This window comes from Heliangelus exortis, chromosome 2 (assembly GCF_036169615.1).
Source record: "Heliangelus exortis chromosome 2, bHelExo1.hap1, whole genome shotgun sequence".
In the NCBI taxonomy this organism is placed as follows: domain Eukaryota; kingdom Metazoa; phylum Chordata; class Aves; order Apodiformes; family Trochilidae; genus Heliangelus; species Heliangelus exortis.
In genome coordinates this window covers 17,405,872-17,424,922 of record NC_092423.1, presented here as the reverse complement: position 1 = coordinate 17,424,922, position 19,051 = coordinate 17,405,872, and the positions used below count along the sequence as shown (strand labels likewise).

Sequence of the window (19,051 nt, the reverse complement as noted above, 5' to 3'; positions counted from 1 at the left end):
GGCGCCCACGGGGGACTCTCCCACCCAGGCGGGCCCGGGGCGCCCCCGCCCCTTCGCCTGCCGCCGCCTGGCGCAGACTCGCGCTCTTACAGTCCGCACTCTCTCACTCACGCACACCGGCTCAGGTCGCCTGGGCTGCAGCTAGCCGCTCCTCGCCCGCCCCGCCTGTTAGCCTCCACCATGGCAAGCCCCAGCTCCGGCTTCTGGTCCTTCGGGGCCGAGGAGGGCTCCGCGGCCGCCGAGAGCCCCGGCACAGGTAGGCGAGCGCTGAGCATCCGGCCCGACGGACCCGCAGAGCCGCCGCGGCAGTGCTGCCCGGTCGCCGGAGACCCCTTTGTGGCAGCTCGACCGGCGGGACGGAGCGGCGGGGACCGACGGCGGCTCTAGCCCGGCCCGGCCGCGCTTGGCTCGGCTGGGGGTTCCTGGGGAGCAGTGCCGGGTGTCAGACGAGGCGCTCCCGGCCCGCGCGCGTCCCCACGGACCCTCCGCTCCATTTTGTCTTGCAGCCAGAGCGTGGTGCCAGGTTGCCCAGAAGTTCACGGGAGGGATCGGAAACAAACTCTGCGGTAAGGGTAGAGAGTAAGGAGGCCCCGGCAGCCCGCGGCGGAGGCAAGGCTGCGCGCCCGCGGAGCGCCGCGGGCCCTGCCCTGGGGCGGGTGGGCGGGGGGAGGGAGCTGAGGCCGCGGTGCTGAGGCCGTTTGTCTGTGTCGCTGTCAAGCCCTCATCTACGGAGATGCCGAGAAGCCCATGGAAACTGGCGCCAGGGCAGCCCCGGGGACAGCGGAGCCGCGGCCGACCTGTACCTGCGACAAAAAGCCCTGCGGCTGCCAGAAAGCGGAGGTGAATTACGCCTTTCTGCACTCAACAGGTAACGGCGGTCCTGGGCCACACCATATCTCTCCCAACTAACAACAGCGGGTCCGTCGGGGAACAGTATCTCCCGCGGCGGCGTGCAGAGGCCGGAGGGACTCGAAGGTGCGCGGTGGCTCCGGTGAGCTCCGCGCCCCCAGCCCCGTCCCGCTGGTGCGCCCACCCGGCTCCCGACAGTGCTCGCTATTTCTCAAACGGGCAGGAAAAAAACCCCACAAAAACAACATACGAAACCACAAACAAACGAACAAACAGAAATAACCCAGGAAAAAGGGAACAAAACAAAAAAACTCCACAAACAACCCCAACAATAAAATCCCGTCGTGCTGGAGGCTGCTGGTTGCTCTTTCTAAGGAATACGGGCAGCCGCGACCTTCTCGTTAGAGCCTCTGAGATGTAATTGAGGTTTGAGGGGAGGAGGGATAAAGGGCGCTCCCTTCCCGATTTATTTTAATCCAGGGTATTTTTGCACTACATCTCTTCTGACCTTGGAGGCAGTGCCTTCGCTACCACATAGCCCCCAGCTCCCTCCAGAAATGCGCCGGCCAGAGGCTCTCCCGTTTGCGCGGCAGAGCGGGGCAAGCTCTGCCCTCCCGGCCCCGCCGTGGCCGAGCGGCTGCAGGTTCCCTGCACTTGTGCTGCTGCCTGTCCCACCGCTCCCCGGTCACCCCGAATTTGAGGGTTCCGCTACAGGTCGGCTCTCTCTCGATGTCTCTCTCTGAACCATCTCACTTCAGCTGAAACGAAAGGTGTGTGCACTGAGACCGTGCAGCATCGCCTCGGAAAAAGGCGTTAAATTATCAACAAGTTACTTGAATTGGAGAGTCACCACGAAGGTATTTTATTGCAAGGCAAATGGCAGGTTTTAGAGTGCTTCTTGTAGCCTTTGTTTCGCAATCTTTATTTTTCCTGAGATTCGTTTTTTGGTTGGTTTGTGTTTTGGGTTTTTGTGGGGTTTTTTTTTTGGTTGGTTGGTGGGGGGTTTTTTTTGTTTTTTGTTTATTGCTTCCCTGCTCTCGTGTGTCTTAACATCGGCCTGAAATACACTATGGGCAAAATTTGCTGTTTTAGATAAGATATTAAATGCAAAGTATTCTCTTTCACAATACTCCTTGAAATACAGTCTTATCAGTTGACTTATTAAAATGAAAACAAAGCTGGCTTGTATTGAACACGGTTAATAGATTTCCTGAACAGAAATGAGAGAAGCCTTTGTCCAAAATCGGTGCCTGTGGTCATAAAATGAAGTTAACTTTTCATTTCTACATTCCCAGATCTTCTGCCGGCATGCAACGGAGAAGTAACAACTATGTCTTTCCTGCAAGATGTTGTGGACATTTTACTTCAGTATATTGCAAAAAGTTTTGATAGGTCAACAAAAGTTATTGATTTCCATTATCCAAATGAGCTGCTCCAGGAATATAACTGGGAACTGGCAGACCAGCCGCAAACCTTGGAGGAAATTTTATTGAATTGCAGAACAACTCTGAAGTACGCAATTAAAACAGGTAATAGTCATGCTCGTTTTCTACCTTATAGGGTCTCATCCATTGATTAAAGGTGTCATTTCTTTTTATCTTGAAACGTTAAAGCTTAAGTCGGTGACTCTATTTTGTCAGTTCGAAGCAATTTCTAGCAGAGACAGAAATCGTTTTCCTAAATGATAAAGTACTTCAGCAGCCCCGTCTCTGTAGCTGTCAGTGCAGCATCGCACGCCTATTCCGATTTAAAATTAATGATTCTAGGTGTTGGAGTTGTCGAGCATGCCATTCAACAGCCTTTTCACTACCTTTGCGTTTTCCCTCGATTCCTTCCCATCCATTTTACCTGTGACGGCCAGGGCATTGCCTCTTTCTCCCTTGCAGACGAGGGGTGCGTCGGGCGTGGAGCTCGGGGGCGGCCGGGGGTGGAAGGAGGAAGGGCGTGCCTGCAGGGGGGCAGCAGGGACCAGCCCATTTAACAGCCAAAATCGCAATAAGCATCTTGTAAATGGGAGCTCTGAGCAGCCATTTCCTGTGTCTGGCCTCTTACCTGAGGGACGTAAAAATAGGAAAAATTGGCAGAGCCGTGCTCAGAAGTGTTGAGGGTTTTCTTTGGTTTTGTTTTTCAATTTCAGGCTCAAGCAGTAAAAGCAAAGCCCGAATTGGTTTATTAGCCTTTGTTTTTCACTGGGAAGGGCAGGGATGTGTTGAATCCTGCCTGCCCAGAACACCTCCCCCCCCGTGAATGGTGCTTGGTGGAGGGGCTCAGCCAGGCGTGGGGCAGCCGCCCCCGGCTTTGCGACCAGGGCTGCCTTAAATAAACTGCGTCGGAGCAGACGAAAAATGGGGCTGCAATTACGGTCATGATTGGGAAATAGTGTGGAACGCAGGGAGGTCTTAGTGGGAACGTGAATTACAAATTGCTTTAAAATAAATTCGAAGCAATTACTGGAAGAGACAAAAGCGTGATTTGTGAAAAGAGGTTTAACAGAAAAGAAAAAAACGGGGTTTGGCACCTTTTGGAAAGAGAACAGAGTGATCCCCGTAAAGATTTGTGAGAGATCTGTGTAATAGTCCCTGTTTAGAGGTGGAAATGTCTAGGTGCATGGGTTAGGTGCTGTCAAAATGTCCGTAAAATATTGGCATTAATAGTTAGATAAATGGTGTCCACAGGAACAAAGTCGATCAGTCCAGTGATCCATGTGATGTGTCTGCGTAGGGTGTAGGAAACATATTTTCAGAGAATGCCATGAAACACAGGATCTGTGAATTCAGGAACTCAAAAAATAGGGTTTCTTAAGCAATTTTCGTTAATGTGTTTTTGTTATAGCCCGTTTCACATAATAGACCTTCTTTGTTTTGTGCATCCAAAAAAAGACCCTTGAGAACAATGTTACTACTTCTCTTTCTCCTTGGGAATATGTGAGGATTTCCTTTCTTGGAATGTTTTGTTTGTTTTAAGGAGAAAAATATTTTCAAGGTCTGAAGACCAGTGCTGGGCTTGTGTGATACGAGGCACAGTGGGGTTTGACTGGGGGGTAAGGAGCCACCTCACTCAGCTGCTGCCTCTCCTCAGGATTCTGTGGGGCTCTTTCCAGCCTGGGTGGCTCATGTAGTGCGCAGAAATTACACCCTAGCCCTTCAGCATGTGCTTCAGAGTAAACGGCTTGAATTATCCTCAAGGAAGGACAGTGTGGGTGAGGTTTTTGCTCCTGATGCTTTGGACATAGCCCCCCTCCTGGCCTGTGGGGGCTCTGGGCTGTGTTTGGCTGCAGGGGCCTGGGATGCTGATGGGAAAATAAATTGTATTGCTTAGATTATCCTCACTGCTGGATCCCCAAGTCCCAGCATTTATCCCTGGTTGGGATTTGAGAAGCTGAATGGCTGATTGTGAGGTGCCCTGGCAGGTGTGAGATGCCCTGAGGTGTTAGCTGTGTGCAATGGCTGGCTGGCTCCTGGAGCAGCTGCATGTGGATTTCTGCCCCCTTACCATCTACTGGCATCCATCCCTGGGGAGAATTATGTCTGAGAGAATGTAAAAGGCAGGATCTGAAAATGCAGGGAAAGGTGGACGCAAAATTCAGTCCCAGTGCCATGCTTGTCAGGGAAATTGAAGTGTGAGCATTTAAAAATGGCTTGGAAATCCAGGAGGGGTGCAAAGAGCTGTTATTCATCCAGTCTTGCTCCCTGGCAGGCCCTGATGCCAGTAGCAGTCGGTGTTTGTGGTGGGGCTGTGAGCAAGGCCAACACCAGAGAGTGCTTCTAGCCGTGCCTTGATTCGTGCTGTCTGGCTTTCCCTGGCCCTTGTCGTTTCTTCCGTGTCAAGGCTGTGGAGGCTGCATGTTAATACAAGGCTGTCTGTGCCCAAGAGCAAGTGCAAGCAGGATTGTGTTTGAGAGGAGGGTGTGTGTGGTGAAGGCACGTCCTCAGAGGGGCCATCTCAGTGCCCTAGCCCCAGCTCTTGCCCATCATTTCCTGATTTACTGTGGGATATGTATAAATATGTTGAATGTCACTAAACAACCAGTAAGCAGTAATCTGCTGTCTTCACTCTCTCGCCTCCCCACACCCTGTCAGTCTCTTTTCCAGTCACCTCTTTGTTCAGTGACAGCCGTGTCAAAGGATGTGTGCTTCAGGCAGATGGCACCTGGATAGTGATTTTTGAGCATCTCTCCCAAACTCTTCCTGTGCGGTGGAGACTGTCTTTTAAGCAAAGCCACATTTTACACGACCATCTAGTTGAGGGAAAAGAGCTCAGGTGTCACCCTTGCAGCTGCGGTTGGGATCAGATTGGGGCATTACATTCCCCGGTACCGCGTGTTAAGGCCACCTTGCAGCAGGCGGGGTTTGGTGCGGAGGGGCCGTGTTACAGATGTGGCCGCTGCCAGCAGCCACGCAGCGGCTTCTGCTCTCCGCGTAGTGACATCTCTGGGGGACAAAACGCAGCTCCCTCCACCTCACTTGCTCCCGGGTACGGGTGCCGCCACCCCTGGGTGCAGCTGTCTCGGTCTGACGGTGGTTCCCAAAGCAGGAGGTGTGCTGTCGGCTTTCCTTAAAGAAACAGGCAGTGACGAGAGAGCGATCGCCCGGGGCTGGGCACGGGGCTGATGTAGAGCCGCCGAGACACCATGACTGCAAATCTGAATTCTGCTATTCCCCAGCTTTTCAGGGGGGATTTATTTGCAAAGCGGGAGTTTTTCTGGCATACTTTTGAGCCTTTGTTCGATCCTTCTTGTGGCCCACATTCAACAGAGGCTTTCAGCTCCTAATTTTGTGTTGCTTTCCACCATATTCTGGGGACCCACTTGGAGCCTGGCTGTGAGATGGAACCCGAATTTGTAAATACCCAAATCTCGCTGTAATCCCATTGTCAAGGACATGCAGTCCTCTGCAGGCAGTGGCCCCTGTGCAGGGTCGCTCTGGCACTGGCAGTGTTGGCAGGGCAGAGGTGTGCCCCAGGCCCACCTATACCACTGAAATCATGTGGGTGTGGGCCAGGTCATCTTTGGCTGGCTGGTTCTCAGCAGCAGCCCTTGGTGCTTGAGGGGGTTTGGCCACCTGTCCTGGGCAGCGTGTGCCAGGGGAAGGTGGCAGTTCCTATCTCCATTGGGGAGGGCTCAGTGCAAAACACGGGATGGAGGGCAGCAGCACGGTGCTTCTCTCGATCTAAGGGCATACAGAGATAGATTTTGCGTGTGTCGTGTGTCCCCCCTTCCCTCCGCCCCTTTTCCTCAGCTCTGGTCTGCCCGGGCAGTCAGATTACTCTGCCTTTGTGGGCTGTGAGGCAGGAGCCGGGGAGCAATTCCCCATTTTCTTCTGCCAGCCATGTGTCCGTGCCTGATAAGAGGCCCCTGGGGACTGAAGATAAGTTTTCTCTTGGTGTTGGTTCTGCATTCCCTCAATCATCTTGCTCTATCTTTTGTTTTCCACGATGGCAAAACCAGTACATTGTCTGCTGGTCAGGAGAGGTGTTTTCCAAGCAGAGGCTGCTGTTCTTTGAGTTGGATGGCATTTAAATAATTGTGAACCATCTGTAATTTGTACCAGTAATTATGCCACTTGCCAGGGCCTTGCAGGGAGCAACTAGTAAAAGCTGATTTTTAATGGTTCCTGGGTTTAATGGCTCTAGGCATATTTTTTTAAGAAAAACCTCTATCAGGATTTTAGAAAAAAAGTCAGGAGCCAGTTAGATTAACCAGGTAAATCGACTATCAGCTCATTGCATATGCTCTTGTGCAGAATTCTGCTGGTGCAGCAATGCTAGTTTTCACGAGGTTTGTTTAAAATCACAATTGCATTCAGCCACGCTATTTGTAATTGCACGCTGACGGGGAAGAAATGACAAGGAGAGCCACCTTCCCTGCCATCATTGTACACTCATCAGCCTTTTAGTCATGTGCAAAGCAGTCACCAAAATGGTCCATTTTCTCATTTCCCCCCCCTGTCTATTATAATCATTAGCCATTCATCACTGATGTTGTATGTACTGGCAAGCTTTTCAGATGGTGTCTCGTGTGTGCCTTTCAAACCTAGCCAGGCAAAAACACATCCAGTGACAACATGTGACACATAACAGGAGCAAGAAGCTATTTCTGTGAGGCAACGATGTGCTAATTTTCAAGGCATATTGAGAGGATAATAGGGAATTCTGGAATTCATTATTCAGCGTTCAGTGTAATTACTCTGATTTTACTGAGTTTGGAATGAGAAAGAAATCCTGCCTTTTCCCAGAAATGTATTTATCGCTGTTTGCTTTGTTTTGTACCTTGAAAGCACTTCCTTCTCTATAGAAATCCAGAAGTAAATAAGCCGTTCAGCACTGAATAGTTTAATTCAGAGTCATCAGCCTTTTGGTAAAATTTTCTGTCTTATGCAGGGCACCCTAGATATTTTAATCAACTTTCAACTGGATTGGATATGGTTGGACTGGCAGCAGACTGGCTGACATCAGCAGCAAATACTAATATGTAAGTAGCAGATTTTTTTCTGTAATAATATTTAATATAATTTTACAGTTATAGTTTTAAAATATTAGCTGCTGTATCTGAATGAAAGAACGAATACTTACTATGTTAGGGTTGCTGGAAGAACAATCATCAGCTTTTTAAATGGTTGCTACAGCTATTTACTTGACGACTTTCAACATCGTCTTGTAGTCTGAGTTCTGTAAAATTTTGACATAGTCATAGGATGTCGATTATGCTACTTCACAAAAAAATTGACAGAAAAAATATTTTATGTGTAAATATATCAAATGAAAGGTGTGCTTAGTGAACAATTGCATTCATGTGGAGGGATTCTGTGCAATCCATAAAGCAGTTAGAGCCATAGCTTTCTGTAAACAAGAAATGCAGAACTCAAAGTGTGGGGGATTTTTTTTTCTTCTCTTTGGGACTAGGAAGCATTTTTGTGCACTTGCACTTCAAGTACCATGTCTCGTCATCATGACTAGGACTGCTGATGTGTATGCTTCTAGACATGCACACAGGTTTTTGCAAGGTAAAGGTCTGGCTCTGCCCAGCAGCTCTTAAACACAGGGCAAAGCCTTGAGCCTGGAGAAGGTGGTAAACATTTGTTTCACTGAAATAGGTGGAAGTAGAGTCTCAGGGGCTCTTAGCATTTCTCCTTCTAGACATATGACTATTAATTAGAAATTAAAAGGAAGATAATAAAAAGTATTGTAAAACAGAACGCTGTCCAGTGCAAAATAATAGAGTATATTGTGGCTACGATGTAATGTAATATTAAAAAAAGATGTGTTAGTGTCATAGATGAAAGCATTAAATATGGACATTACTACATTTCAGGTTCACCTATGAAATTGCTCCAGTGTTTGTACTTTTGGAATATGTCACACTAAGGAAAATGAGAGAGATGGTTGGCTGGCCAGGGGGCTGTGGCGATGGGATATTTTCACCTGGTACACGATATTTCAAGCTTTCTTTATTTTTCAGACTATGCTATGTAACATCCCCTGTAGTTTAAGAGTAAACATAATTAAATATGCATGTTTGAGAGGACACTTGTTAATAACCACCAGTGGCATCTTTGACATAAAGTATATGGCATGTTTTATGAATTTCAGGGATGTGATTATGAGGGTCTGTTTGAGCAAATTGCACTGCATTATGAGCAGCTGTAATGGCACATGGGAAACATAATCAGAAGAGACATTTGCCTTGCAGTTTCACTTTGCCCCCATTTTTTACATGAAATAGAAAGGCTGTTGTATTAATAATGGAGGGAAGAAACACAATAATGCTGCAGGGGAAACTGGAGCTAAAAGGGAAAGACAGCATCCCTTGAAGTGGTCTTAGTGAGTCAGTAAGATCCTGTCAACACCACAATATGCAGTTAGCTTTCCATGTGGGAGCTGGCCTGTTGGGTGCAGGGGGGGCACTTGGGTGTCTAGTTAATCTGAGTGCTTAAATGCTCAGAAACCTGGCACCTTCAGGGCAAGTCAATAAGGCAAGAAATGAATGTGATTAACTGTAGAGAAATCATTGACTCTGACAGACACAGTGTTGTTAAAAGTTTTTTATTGTTTGGTTTTGTTTGTTTTTAAGCATTCCACTTAGTCTTTTGGTTTAACTTTTTGTCATCTCCTATCTTGCTCTGGAATTTCATTGCTAAATATATTGGCCTATCTATGTCACCAAGTTGCAAAAAATTGAACAAGTTTCCATTGGGCATAAGCATCTTAGCTTGTCAAAAGAGAATAGACTGATTGGTGGCAAAGGAACCCTGCTGGAAAGAAAGTTAATTGGCCTAATGGAGAGGAAAAGAGAATGTCTGGACTATGAAGCAAGGGAATGCCTCACTGACAGCATCCTAGGGTGGTCACCTCTCCGAGGGCATTGGTGGTGAAGTTCATCTTGTGGAAGTCTGATCTTCAGCTTCTCACATGTGAATGCACATGAGGGAAATGATACAGGAGTTTTGTCCTGGGACTTTCCACAGAAGTGAAGAATAATATGAGAAACTTTTACATCAGTTTTTACTAAGTTCTTGTTTTAAAAATATCTGACAGCTTTTACTGTTGTGCTTAGAGGTCTTCACCAAAACTGTGGCCTCCATTACACAGGACAGCATCTGTATGTGTATCATGAGCCCAGGATCAAAGCCATTTTTTTTTTGAAACTGGATCATAGCTGGTTACTGTTCAGTCCCTGGTCTGACTCAGTACATCTGGTTCTCTGTCCCTCTCCCTGCAGATGGTAACCTCAGTGGCCCCATCAGGCTGATCAGGGATCTAAGAGGGTAGAGAAGAGCATTACAGTGCTGCTCAGCCAGAGCTTGGGGATAGAGGCTGAGCACAGGCAGCAGGCGAGGGTGAAAGGTTTGGTGCAGGTACCAGATCTGCACAAGTCTGTCAGGCTGTATATCAGGAGAGATGAATGCCTCAGGGGGAACTGCCATCCCACCTGGGTCAGCCAGGGGTCCCTGGCTGAGCTGAGGACTAGAGTTCTGCTGGTGTGTCAGATGCTGGAGCTCACTTCATCTAGGTGAACCCTGCATGAGGAGGGGCTCTCTGGCAGGCGTGTGCCTGTGCTGTCCATTTGCGGTGCTGCCCCTCTCATCCTTTCTTTCTTTCTCTTGAGATTTCTGGTTTGCCCAAAGGGCATCTTTCTAATCCATTCTCTTAAGACACCAATACCTGGTGTGCAGCTTCTGCTGTCTTAGGCAATAACCAAAATAATCTCTGTGCTGTTTTTCTCATTTCAAACTGTTGCAGCTTCAGCTGAAAACGTTGCAAAGAAAAGGTTCTCAGTCTCTGCATCTTCTGGAATTAAATCTAGAATATCAATATATGCAAAACATAAAGGCCTGATTAGGTTCCCTAAATCCAATAGGTGTGTTTTGTTGACTGCAGTTACCTTTGAGTGAAAACACAGCTGCAAAATAAAAGGCAGAGTGCAGGCTTTAGGTTAAATGGCTAGGCAATATATACTAATAGGAAAGCCTGGTATTGAAGAAACTTATAATTTCAGTCTTGATTCTTTTGACACCAAGCCAGTGACTTTGGACAAGATAGGCCATATTTCTCCTACCTGGACCCCTTAGTTCAGTCACCTGTATCATCAACAGCAGCCATTATATGACATCTGCATTTTTTAGGGACAGTTACTCAAAATTTTCTTTTCAATCTTTCCATTTATTGTTTTGTCATTTGTGAAAAGAGAATAGCAGTATGTTCATACTTCTCAAGACAGCTGAAAGAAAGGGGAAGAAAAAAGCCCAATCTGTACTGACCTCCATGCCAGTGATGCCATGCCTCTCTGACATTTTCCCTTGGATTCACAGGAGGGCCAGTGAGGTCAGGGGAATCCCAGAGCAGGGACAGGATGACTGCAGGGTTGGAGCTAGGACACTGATTAGATGTGAAAGGCACTGTTTCTGTGGACTGAGGAATGGTGTATATATGTCTCCAGACTTACTAAAGTCAAAGCATTTTTAAAATTGCCAGCAAATAAACCCTGCTGGTGTTAACATGTTGTGATGTTGCTGCTTTCAGCAGAGCTACCTTGATCTGCTTAAAGGGTGTATTTTATCTTACTTCACTTCGGCTGTCCAAGCATTGGGTGTTTACCCTGGGCTAGTTACAGCAGCTCTTAGATATTCAAGGGAGAGGAGAGGATGCATATGCAGGGCAAGTCATCTCACTCACCACAAGCAGGTACCTTAGGATTAGCTGAACCATCTTCTGAAAGTGCCTGTCTTGTGCTCTTCTACATTTTTTACATGGGTGAAAGTTGGGTTAATTGAACTATACTTCAGCTGCTCTCTGACTTGTTCCCTTAAGAGCCTAAAATGATAATCAGTATACACCTTTGCTTTTGCTTCATATAAATGTATGTGCATAAACATCAATTTATCATCAATCTTTTTATGTGTATATGTATATAATATATACAGGATAAAGCTGATGGATTTTATGTATGCATGTATGTGTGTGCATTCTTGTGCCTACATATGTAAAATAGTCTCTGCCTCAGGTTCTGCATTATATTCCCATAGTGCTCATGCAGCATGAATATATAATGAAGCACATAATGTATAAACAAACTGCAGACATAGGCATGATTTGTAAAAATCTCAAAGAGGAAAAAAGCAAAGTGCTTTTTTTAAATTTATGTATTGACAGTTGAAATATGGGAACAATGCTGTAGAGCTGTCATCTGATACTGACCTTGAAGTGGGCAAAGTCTTGAAATGGATATTTTAGGTCAAGACATGCCAGTGATTTTAAGACTATTGTTAGGGACATCTGACCTTTTCCTCTTGCTCCCATCAGAGGAAAAATGAAAAGAAAAATATTTATTGAAATAACCATTTTTCCTTTCTCTTCCCTCCCACACTCCAGTTATCCAGAAGGTGGTGTCTGTTGGGACTCACTGTGTGGGTTTCCACAGAGCCAGTGCATGGAATGCCACCCTGATTTGGGAGGGCAGACCATAGATGAGGCTTCACCTGGAAACCCCTTAGGAAGTTGCCTTGTGGTGGTGTCTGCTTGGGAGGTGGAGTAGAATGGGGATTATGTGTTGATGGCATGTAGAAAGAGAAGACTGGGGACTAAAGGAGAAATGATAACAAAAATGAGGATGAAAGAAAACCCAAGTAATTTTTTTCAGCAGTACTTTTTGCATAAATTGGTATTTGGGTGTAGTAGATACTGTTATTATACAACCCAGCTGTGAGGAGCAGCAGGAAGAAGAACCTGCCCTTAGGCAGACACATTTACATTGGAGTTAGAAAAGCTGTAGCAAGACTTGTCATTTGTTCTGCTATAATATTACAATGCATAGAAAGTAACAGTATATTACTGTGGACTCCAGGTGGTGCCATATCTAACATGTATGCTATGTTGATTGCACGTTTCAAGATGTTCCCAGAAGTTAAAGAAAAAGGAATGGCAGCTATTCCCAGACTGGTTGCCTTCACATCAGAACATGTATGTGTTTTTGTTTTTTCCTATCTGTTAATTCTGCTTGTATAATTGTATGATGAAGAAAATAAGCAAATGGGAATTTGTAGCCAGGTGCCTTCATTTCTGTTATTCCTTCACTGGGAATAAGAAAAAGAGAAGGAGCTGGCTTTTTTACAAAGCTTTTTTTATTAGCTGTGCTGAAAAACAGCTTTTTCTGTGGCTGAAACCCAGGGATTTGCAAACCACTGACATTTTTTTGCTCTCTATATAAGTGTTGATGTGAATGGTAAGCACCGCATCAAATGGTGGGAGCTTAGCATCGGGCTTCTCATACTCTGCCAGGAGTCTCTTTTGTTGGGATCACTCTGGTGGTACAGAAAATCACTGTGAATCAAGATGTTTCTAGCTGGAACTACTCCTGCTATTACTTAATGAGAGGGTGACAACATACATGCAGAAAGTTGTATGGAAATGTGGTGTGTGTGCAGCAGAGCAGCTGTATGGTGGGAAACCAGGCTTTGCTGTGGGTTTCTGTCTGTGACCAGAGGCTTCAGCACCCTGGGGTTGGCCACAGACACCAGTGGGATATGGCAGTGCAAGAGGTGAGGGAAGGTGGACACAACAAAACCAGAGTGGTCCTCAGGGGAGAAATGCAGTGTTCTGCACTTCAAGCAGCCATACAGGGGTCATGTCTGCATCTGTACTGTGAGGTTGTTTTGAGTTTATGGCCATTTAAACCTCTTTGCAGCTTAAAAAGGAGGATGCATATGCAGAAAGAAGGGGGAAAGGAAGGGCTGTACGCAGGAGGGGCTGTGACCTCTCTTCCCCTTCCCAATTTTCTTTCCAGCTTCGTGGGCTGGGCCAGAAAGGACTCTTTTGTGACTGGGGCTCATCAAGATGCTCTTGATGTTAGATGACAGTATCCTCCTGGCTGCCTTTTTTACTTAAGAAAGACCATATTCCCATTCTGTGCAAGCATGAAGAGCAAGTTGTCCTAAAACTGATCAGAAATGCCTGGGAGGAAATCCCTCCAAGGATGCCTTTAGTGGCAGTAGGATGAGATCTGATACACAATTGCAGGCTCCATGTTGCAAAATAATTTTCCCCAAAGCAGTCGGAGAAAAAGATATTGTACAAATGTGTAGCAACTCTCCAAAACTGGCTGTGCAGCTAGAAATGCATTATTCATATGGAAGTTACAGACCAAATAAGTCTTGCAAATAAGGTTCAGTATGATTATTTAAAATAGCAAATCCTATTAATCATTTGAGATTTTCATTGTATTCATAGCAAAGAAATGTTAAACCATGAACCAAAGTGTGCTATCATTCTCAAAATAATGAAATTATCTGTAATAATTGTCTTTTCATGCCAGGGAAGAAGCAGTTCCCTTAGCAAATTAAACATTCCTAAGTTAAATATACTAGCAAATCCATAGAACAACATCTGAAATCTGTTATATTTGAAAAATATCTTGAAGTTGCATCAACTTGAAGTTGAATCAAGTTTTTCATAATGGCACATCTTCTAGGGAAGTCAGGAAACTATGCTGCTAATCCTGAATTGCCCAAAGGCTATGGGATCAGGGTTTAACCCTCAGAATGGCAGAAGCTGTTACAGGAATTGCAGAGGCCTGGAAGTACAATCCTTTTTTAGACAGGAAATATAATGCAGAACATGAATAGACCCCAAGATACATGAGCATTGTCTCATCTATTACTTTATGCTGATCTACTTTTGGATTCCCCAGTCTGATTCTGGTTTCTTTCTGCCACAGTTGGATGCTCTCATAAGACAGTGGCTATGGAACAGTCTATTTATGAGATTCTATCATCTCCCCTTACTCTGCACATGGGGCATGGAAGTAAACAAAGCTTAAAGTTATTTTACATGTTTAGAAACTTGGGAGATTTTCGCTTCAAAATTTTTAAGTCAAAAGCACATTTTCCAATTATCAGCAATTGTCAAACAAGAATTTCAACATCACAGACCAGCCTCTATTTTAATCTCTACCATTCTAGAGCTTCCAATACAATAAATGTTGCTCCACAGTTGCCACCAGTATTGCTGTAATCAGAATCTGGACTCAGTCTGATGCCATGATAGATTCAGCTGCCAGTGGGGAAGAAGGGAAGGAAGAAGTCATTCACAGCTCCTAAGTAATTCCCTTCCTAATTTAGGAGTGCATCATGTTCCTAAATTGGGAGCCTCAATGCATAGTCAGTGAAGAGAGACACCTCTGGAGGGAAACTCAATAGCATCCAAATTAGGAACCTAAATATTCCTTAATTTAGATGTTCTAAATCACCTTTGGGAGGGCTTCACCTACTTCTGGGCATTGACCATAAGCAGAGATCAGCCTCCTGACATACACAACCTACATTAGGTCCCCAAAATAGGTTAGGTCACTATTCCAACTCTGCATGTTCCCAGTAAGCAGATCTTCCCCAAGCTGTTCAGTAGGACTGTGACTTATGTCTGTCTGTGTTTATTTCTGTTTCACCAGTGATGGTGGGTTAGAATATGACTGCTTAGATTGGTCTTTACCCTGGTATAATTTCTGAGATGTGCTTGCTCAGTACTTAACTCAGTCCACTGTATTCACCAGTGCATCATCGGTGATTCTTTCATCTGCAGTGATGCAGAAGCAGAGTGATGTCCTTCAGGGCAGCTGTTCTGGACTGCACATGACATAGGAGACCTTGATTCAGAGGGGTAAAAGTGATGGATGCCAGTTTGTAAAACCCATTTTAGTCTATCATTTCAAACACAATGAAAAATTGTAAGATTGAAAGCCTCCTCTTGTGTCCCAGTGCATCAGCTTTTGGCTGCTCTGAGTGTTCAGCTGAGCGCATCCCTTTTTCAGTGGAGAAAGCAGCATAAATGGAGAAGTTCCTTCTCACAAAATTGACATTAATCCTTTTGTCTATAAGGCAAGTCCTATTGAATTTTAACCCATTCTCTGTTGTAATTTTGACGTGGCTAACTAGCACTCTCTTAGACAGCATCCAGCAATAGCTGGGAATCACTGCTGGCCAGGAAAAAGGAAAATGTGATTGGAGTCTCAGGAGGAGGAAGAGTTTAGCTGTAGAGAACTAGTTGAGTTCAGGTTACAAAGCAATCCTTGACTTTTTATTTGATAGGATAAAATATATGAGAGACTTGAAGGTTTTACATGGACTCAATGTTTACCTGGGAGCTATGTAGAATATATACTGGGAGCTATGCAGAATCAGTCTGCAGTTCTGTGCATAATTGGAACGACGAAGAGATTTCTTCATCTCTGCTCTTCTCCAGCCCAGCAAGATTGTGGCCATGTAGTACACATCGGATTTCTGATTTTCCCACCCCCTCTAGTAGCTACAGCAAGGAGGAATGACTTGTCACATGCTCACCAGGGAAACAGCATTACAACTCCTGCCCTGATTTTGGAAGAGGAACCACAGAATACAAACTGGCAGTTCACCCAGTTAGAGATCCAGGGGAGCCCAGAGAGGGCATCTCTGCTTCTGGCATCTCCCCATCTGCACAGCTCTTGGAGTGAAGTGGCTTCTGCCAGAGGGTTCTGCTCAGCCAGTGCCTGTGAATGGAGGATCTGTTGGCATCTTGGGTGTAAGTTGTCAGCATTGTAGACAGACAGGCATACTCAAAGGGACCTCGTTCTCTGGAGGAACACTGGAAGTGCCTGTGAAAGGTGGCTTTCCTGCAGTGCTATGGGAGCACCCTCACAACCAGGGCACACACAGCATCCCTATCCATACATCCATTAGATCAGGGGAAGCAGTTTGCTTCAGCTTCTTGCCTACTGATTTCCTCATGAAAAGCCCCATTACTCACAGGGAATACAGCAAACTACACCAGTATCTGTGGGAGAAGAGTGGATTGGGGGAAGTTTTTGGCTAACAGTTTCTGAACTCTAAAATAGAGGTTCTTGGCTCTGAGGCAGGAGGAAATTTTAAAAGTTACTTATGCCTCAAAGCAGATAGCTCAGCACAGCTCCATTTCACACAGCCTGTGGAAGATTTGGTTTGGTTTCTGTGCAGAGTGAAAAGCTGATCTCTAGTCCCACCACTTCAGAGCACATAGTGTTGCACTCTAGCCAGGCTGCTTAGCGGGCACTTTTCAGACAGGCACCTGGAAGAAGCAGTCCAAGGGTGACCTGTGTGGTGGTGCTCCCAGGGAAAGATTTGAGGAACCCAAACACCATGGTTTCCATTTGGTGGTATAAATTATGAATCTGTATGTTACACTTCTAAGCATACAGATTTAAGTAGGCAGCATTTTTGTTTCCAGCTAAGGAGACTAAAAATTAAACTCATGGACTCACACATTCTTTCTTTACATTACCTAATGTATGATAACCAGGAAAGTATTACTTGGTGGTATTTGAAGCCAGAGTGAAACAGTGAAAAAGGGTCTAATTTATGCAGCAACTTAATTCAAGTAACTCCATTCAAATCAAAGCAAAACCATTTTCCAGAAAAGCAATGCTCTAGGGTGGCCTGTCTCAAAGGAGGCATTCATTATTTGAGTCTAATCCTTCATCTGGTCAATAACAGTTCCATAAGATCCTCCTGAACTCAGTGCAACATTTCTTGTCCAATGCTGTAAAACTATCTGCACTGGAAAAAAACAAGCTGTGAGTCTGGCTGGATTAGAAAAGCAGTATGAAGTTACATAATTCAAAACCACACAAGAGGGAAATACTAGTATACCATTCAAAAAGAATATATTCATTTCTGCCCTGGTCTTGACAAGTAACTTTAAAAACTGAATAGCAGTAGGAATAGTATAGGAAACAATAGCAAACATACATCATTACAGTGTGTTTAAAAATATGATGGGACACAGCATACTACTTTTGTAGGTAATTGAAGGGAAAGATACAGCTTACAATGAGACATTAAAGATAGGATTCATATCTCTTAACTTTAATCACCTAAAGCATAAACATTTAATCTGAGTTGGTCTATGCACTTTTTATAGCCAATAAAAAGAGAGTGAGATCTGCAGAAGACAACTCATCCTAATCTAAAATGGATTCCAAAGCATCAGGGATGAGGTACCTTCTGGAGGTACCTTTTCCTTCGCACTGCTGACAGAACCTGGATAGCAAGTCCAGACCACATACACATATTTAGATTATTAAAATTAAAAGAGAGGTGGCCCAGCCTAAACACCCAGGGATCCTACATTGTTTAAAGGCCAGGGGAGATGGAAAGTGTGTCCAGCTCCTTTGCTGTTGTGTTGCTGACAGGGTGAGGCTGGGGATTCAGGTCTGCATAGCACCAGGGTGCCAGCAGCCAAAGCTGCAGAACTCAGAGGGGTTTCAGCTGCTGGATGCCTCAGCTTGCTCAGCATTTGAGAACTCAGTCCTGACGAGCTCTTCCACAAAGCTCGTGCCACTCTGGATTTATGTGAGCAGAGGGAAATTGCAATCTGAAAAAACAGCCATGGCCTTTGAGGCTCACTGCATTAGGATGGTTCTTTCTGACCGCTTCAGCCATGCCAGATTACGAGCAGTTAATTTAGTGAGCTATAAAAGTAGAAGCATCTGTAAATTGAAGCACCGTTCATTTAAGATAACAATGCCATACTTTTCAGCATCATAACATTTTAAATTATTTTATTTCTTTCTTTTCCCAAAAGGCCAATTAATTATTGTATCTGTAGTAAATTTGAAATGTGTTTTTACTTTCCTAAGCTAACTGAAGAAATTACTATAATCAGGGAAACAAACATACTCCTAACAGCATTTGAAATTTTAGCAGAAGGGAAAATTCCCTTGGCTCAAGATCACCATTTTTTGCTCCTGATAATATGCTTTTGTCACTAATACCGATTGAAATACTCTGTGCCTTCTTCTTCACCATTGGATTTTAACCACATTTCTTTCAGAGACAACTTGAAATTCCTTTCATGTAGATGCATTTGTAGTCTTGCAGGCACCCTTGTGCAGTGCAGCACCACATGAAGGGAGGGAAGGGGAAAGCTACAGTGACAGTCCACTCCCACTGATGTCTCTGGTGATAGAATTGTGGTCCTGCCAGCTTCTCCTAGCCTGGTTTTTCCTTCAGGACTGGCATTGGATAGACTGCCCCATCCTCCCTTTCTGGCCCTGGTTCTCCCACCATAAGACTTCAGATCTGTGTAGCTCCTGTATGGCTGTGTCATGAAAGACAGTGTTCAAGCTTATATTCTTGTGTGGCCAAACAATCTGTAGCCCCCGTATTTCCAAAAGGATCATAGTTGATGTCCTTCTCTTTTAGCTCAGTCAAATCTGTCAATAGTTCTGTCTAACCAGGCTTATTTCTGTAAACCTTCCCTTCTCTTTGACCTTTACATTTTTCTATGATTATTATTATATTCCACAGGCATACAAACTTTCAGCACCATCCCAAGAATATTAAAACAAATCGACTATTCATAATCATTAGGAAAGTTTTCTTTCCTCTTAAAACTGTATTTTTTTCATTTGCACTTTTATCTTGGCTCTTTCAGAGTCTCTCAGGCATTTGAAGTCTTCTGATGTTACCCTGACAGAAAAATATAACAGCAATGATATATCAATGAGTATATACACAGATTGAGCAATTTCATATTCCAGTTTTTTTTAGAAATTGTAATTGCATTTGTCCTTCTGTGCACAGACTTCTGTATTTCTTCCCAATTTGTCCCTAAGCTTGCTCTGGTTCCTGACCACCGAGTTCCCTTCAGTCTGTAAAAAGCCTTCAGGCAACTGAGCAATCAGCTCTAGATTCCTTTTTTACCC

The 19,051-nt window shown here is 44.9% G+C and overlaps 1 protein-coding gene across 2 annotated transcripts in view; it reads left to right on the top strand.

Annotated features, from left to right (window-relative positions):
• GAD2 (glutamate decarboxylase 2) overlaps positions 1 to 19,051 on the top strand; it is a 41,690-nt gene continuing 22,639 nt past the window's right edge. Inside the window, exons 1-7 of one of the 2 annotated variants that reach the window (XM_071734993.1) lie at positions 1 to 256; positions 507 to 566; positions 719 to 868; positions 2,145 to 2,378; positions 7,228 to 7,318; positions 8,159 to 8,271; positions 12,188 to 12,303. In XM_071734993.1, coding sequence (XP_071591094.1) covers positions 181 to 256; positions 507 to 566; positions 719 to 868; positions 2,145 to 2,378; positions 7,228 to 7,318; positions 8,159 to 8,271; positions 12,188 to 12,303 — 840 coding nt within the window. In that variant the 5' untranslated portion in view covers positions 1 to 180. Of the gene's footprint in view, positions 257 to 506; positions 567 to 718; positions 869 to 2,144; positions 2,379 to 7,227; positions 7,319 to 8,158; positions 8,272 to 12,187; positions 12,304 to 19,051 lie in introns of those variants that run through there. The other variant, XM_071734994.1, reaches the window with a different exon arrangement.